This window comes from Nicotiana tomentosiformis, chromosome 8 (genome assembly GCF_000390325.3).
Source record: "Nicotiana tomentosiformis chromosome 8, ASM39032v3, whole genome shotgun sequence".
Taxonomy (NCBI): Eukaryota; Viridiplantae; Streptophyta; class Magnoliopsida; order Solanales; family Solanaceae; genus Nicotiana; species Nicotiana tomentosiformis.
In genome coordinates, this window is record NC_090819.1 from 2,707,374 (window position 1) to 2,711,217 (window position 3,844).

Here is a 3,844-nt window from a genome sequence, read left to right on the forward strand (position 1 = left end):
CTGCCTTAGTCCTCTTCTTTCCTCAAAATAGCCACTCCCTTCCCCATTAACAATGATAGAATACTTCGTTGAGGTTACACACTCCATCACAAGCTTGACAAATTTTTCTGGAAACCCATAGCCATTTAATGCCTCTTCTATAAATTCCTAGCTCTCCATGTTATATGCTTTCCTTACGTCAATCTTCATAAGGCATCTATGGGTTATTTTCCTATTATAATGTCTTAGAAGGTCATGGCAAACTAAGACATTGTGCACCATGGATCTTTTCTGTACAAAGGCAGTCTGATTTTCAGACACCAGATGGCTAACCCCTTCTTTAAGCTTCAAGCATATAAGTTTTGATATCACCTTATAGATCACATTACAACATGCAATTGGTCTTTATTGACTAGCATTTTCAGGAGTTGATGAGTGCAATATTGGTGGCATTTATCTATTTCAGAAGTTGTCCATTTTAGAAAAAATTCCAGCACTACCTCTGGTACATCCTTTCCTATTATACTTCATGCTGCTCTGAAAAATCACTTCCATAACCATCTGGCCCAGGACTCTTATTGATGTTAATACTAAAGTCACCCCTCTTAACATCCTCTTCAGTGAAAGGCTTGAGTATGTTCAACTGATACTCCTCTGTTAGTATTGGACCATTCCTTAGAAAACCTCTGAAGGCTCTGATTCTTTCCTCATGTTTCTTCCCTAGAAGATCCTGATAATAATGAACAAACAGTCTAGCTATATCAGTTTGTTCTGTTTTCCAGTTGCCTTGATTATCCTTTAGTTGAACTATGGCTTGCTTTAGTTTACTGTGCTTTATTACTGAGTAAAAATAGCTGGTATTAGCATCCCCTAGTTTAATCCAACTAGCCTTGCTTCTTTGCTGCAAGAATACCTCTGCTAAGTAGTATGATTGCCTTAGTTTCTGATGTTTCTCTTTTTCTATCTGCTGCAATATCATATTCCAGGATCCATATTGAGTTGTTCCTGTATAATATTCAGCGCTGCCCTATCTTCCTATGCTTCAGTGACTATATTCTTGTAGTGTTGTGTATTAAGCTTCCTAAGCTCTCTTTTAAGAAGCTTCATCTTCCTTAAAACTTGAAACGTTTTACATCCTTCCACGTGCATTTCCCAGCCTTTTTCAATCACTCTCAAGAACTGAGTATGCTTGGACCATACATTACAGTACTTGAAAGTTCTTCTCTGCTTAACATTGATGTCTCCCATTGTGATATTTATAGGGAAATGATCACTAATTTCCTCTGCCAAATATATTGCTTTACATGTGGACATGCTATGCAACCATTCATTATTGATAAACATCCAATCTATTTTTGAGTATATCCTTTGACCTTCCCCTTTATCATTCCAGGTAAATATCTGGCCATTGTGAGCTAACTCCATCAAACCACTCTTATATATGCAGGTTTTAAAGTCGACTAACTCTGCCCATGTGACTGGGTTCCCACCCATTCTATCTTCACTACTTAATACTGAATTAAAGTCACCAACCACAAGCCAAGCCTTTATGCTCCCGCTGCTTAGTGTTATTATCTCTTGCCAGAGGGTTCTCCTTTCTTCTTTTGTATTGAAAGCATATACGAATGATATTATGTAGTTCACCTATAAGGGAATATGCAACACCTTACAAGTCACTATTTGTGCCTCAACATTGACATGAACTACCTTATTGTAATCTGGCCTCCAAGCAATCAACACTCTTCCATTATAGTGTGCTTCAAGATTAGTAATATAATTCCATCCTTCAAACATGCTTTTTGTTATTTCTTCAACTTTATTTATATTTATTTTTGTTTCCAGCAATCCTACTAGCCCTACATCCTCATATTTTTACAGAGTAGTTTAGCCTCCCTCTACTTATTTGGGGCATTTAGCCCCCTCACATATCAGCAGAGTAATCTAACCATTCCCTGTATTGGGAATAGATCGACCAGCCTCATTATTTCCTTGGCCTTTACTTGTACCACTACCAGTTCTTTGGAGCACTTGAAATGTATTGTTTCCTTCCATTTGTTGTTGTTCTTTGTTCTGTTGCCTCCCTACTCTCATAAGAGTGATCCACTCAGTAGAATGGGGCTGATTCTCTTTACTTTTTCCATCCTAACCATTGCCTTCCTGTTTCTTACTAGCATGTGCTTGTATATTCCCATGTTTCTCTTGTACTGTTTCTTTTCCATCAGAAGTTTGCTTTTCTGTTGAAACCTTTTTATGCTTCCATCAGAAGTATATTCCCCTGTTTCTCTTGTACCTGTTGACCCTTCTTACCACTTTTCTTCATGCAATCTGCATTATCATGCCCATATTGGTGGCAAAATTTACATAGGGTAGGTCTTCGGTCATATACAACCCTTTGCTCAATCATTTGACCTTTTTCATTCCTAAATATCATAATGTCAGGCAATTTAGTGTCTAGACCTACCTCCACCAGAAGCCTAGCAAAATTCAATCCAACTCCAGTTTCTGTATTTTGGTCTACCATAAGTGGCTTCCCAACTAAGCTTCCTATCTTTCTCAATCCCTTAGGGCTCCAATACTTGAAGTCAAACCCTGGTAATTTAATCCATATTGGAACCGTTTGTATTTCTTCCTTTGAAAACTCCATATCAGAGTTCCATGCTTTAACAATAAAAGGTTTATTGTCTAAATGGAAAATGCTTCCCTGTAAAACTTCATTTTTTGCAGCCTCTGTTTCAAACCTTACCAGAATAATACCATTTTTTAGCATCACAATTTGACTTATTCCATGTTTTGACCACATCCTTTTAATGTATCCTTTGATTATTGCATATGGAGGATGGGCTCCCAACACATAACACACAACAGATATATTCCAATACTCAATTTCTGAGGTTATGTCCTCTAATTCAATTGCAGTGATAGAGGTCTCACCTTGCACAAGAGGAGCAACATATTCGAGTTTAAATCCAGCTTTGTTAATCTTTGTAATGTCAAATTTATCCCATATGGACTCTTTTGGAGGTAGGGATTGCAGTTCCTCCTCAACTTCATCAGCCCATGACTTCCTTCCACCAATCGGAGATGAGCTCTTTCCCTTATCAGCTATTGTTTGAATAATCGCACTCCATAGATGCAATTTCTGCATCTGACCTTTTTCCCCAATTTCAGCTTCAGTTTGGTCTTCCCCCACTGCCATTGGAGTAACATCTGAACTACCAATAATTTTTGTAAGACCGATTTATGCAATCTTAGATGTAGATGCCGTCACATTGGGTTGTGATGAAGTGCTCTGATCTTCCTTCGCATTTGGCAAAACTAGGGTTAATGCTCCGTTGGTTCCTTCCTCTTCGCTATTCTCCCTTGTTTGCTCTCCACGAGAGCTTTGCATTCCTTTCAATCCACGTTGAGCTACTCCTTTTACCGCATCCGCTTGTGCCATTAGTGCTTTTTGAGATGGAATTCGAGCTCTCTTTCCCATGGCAAACGCACGTTAGTTAAACTGCGCCGAGAGAGAAGATACCATCCGTGAAAAGCTTAATTAAAGATAATATATTCATAATTTGTTTAAAACTCAAAATAAAAAGTGCAGGAATTTGATTAACTATCTAGGAATAGTAATATATAAATATAATAATGTCATAAATCACTAAATTTATAATTTTAGAACGACATATTGTATAAATTATAATCAAATATTTTTTAAAAATCTAAAAATAAAATATTTGAGACATATAGGGCCAGATAATCCAAAAACAAATTACTAGTTCTTTTTTTCCTGATTGTTATGACGGTAGACATTTGATTGTTATATTTATAATTTTGTGTACTTGGGTCAATTGGTATAAGCGAACTCTTTGGAGTCCAC

At 37.1% G+C, this 3,844-nt stretch overlaps 2 protein-coding genes across 2 annotated transcripts; both read right to left on the reverse strand.

Moving 5' to 3' along the window:
• Positions 1-1,014: 1,014 nt before the first annotated feature.
• Positions 1,015-1,773, reverse strand: LOC138896812 (uncharacterized). Its single transcript, XM_070182155.1, has 2 exons — positions 1,687-1,773; positions 1,015-1,623 (listed from the first exon to the last, which is right to left on the reverse strand). Exons 1-2 carry the CDS (start codon positions 1,771-1,773, stop codon positions 1,015-1,017), a joined length of 696 nt encoding a protein of 231 aa, XP_070038256.1.
• Positions 1,774-2,227: 454 nt separating this feature from the next.
• Positions 2,228-3,175, reverse strand: LOC104104192 (uncharacterized). Its single transcript, XM_009612200.1, has one exon. It carries the CDS (start codon positions 3,173-3,175, stop codon positions 2,228-2,230), a length of 948 nt encoding a protein of 315 aa, XP_009610495.1.
• Positions 3,176-3,844: the final 669 nt, after the last annotated feature.

What these genes read in the sequence shown, in the direction of transcription:
- LOC138896812 (XM_070182155.1), bottom strand. Translation starts at nt 1,773, where the DNA reads ATGTTTGAAGGATGGAATTATATTACTAATCTTGAAGCACACTATAAT. An exon ending in GGAGGCCAGATTACAATAAG is followed by an intron (nt 1,624 to 1,686) that starts GTAGTTCATGTC and finishes ATTCCCTTATAG; the next exon opens with GTGAACTACATAATATCATT.
- LOC104104192 (XM_009612200.1), bottom strand. Translation starts at nt 3,175, where the DNA reads ATGGCAGTGGGGGAAGACCAAACTGAAGCTGAAATTGGGGAAAAAGGT.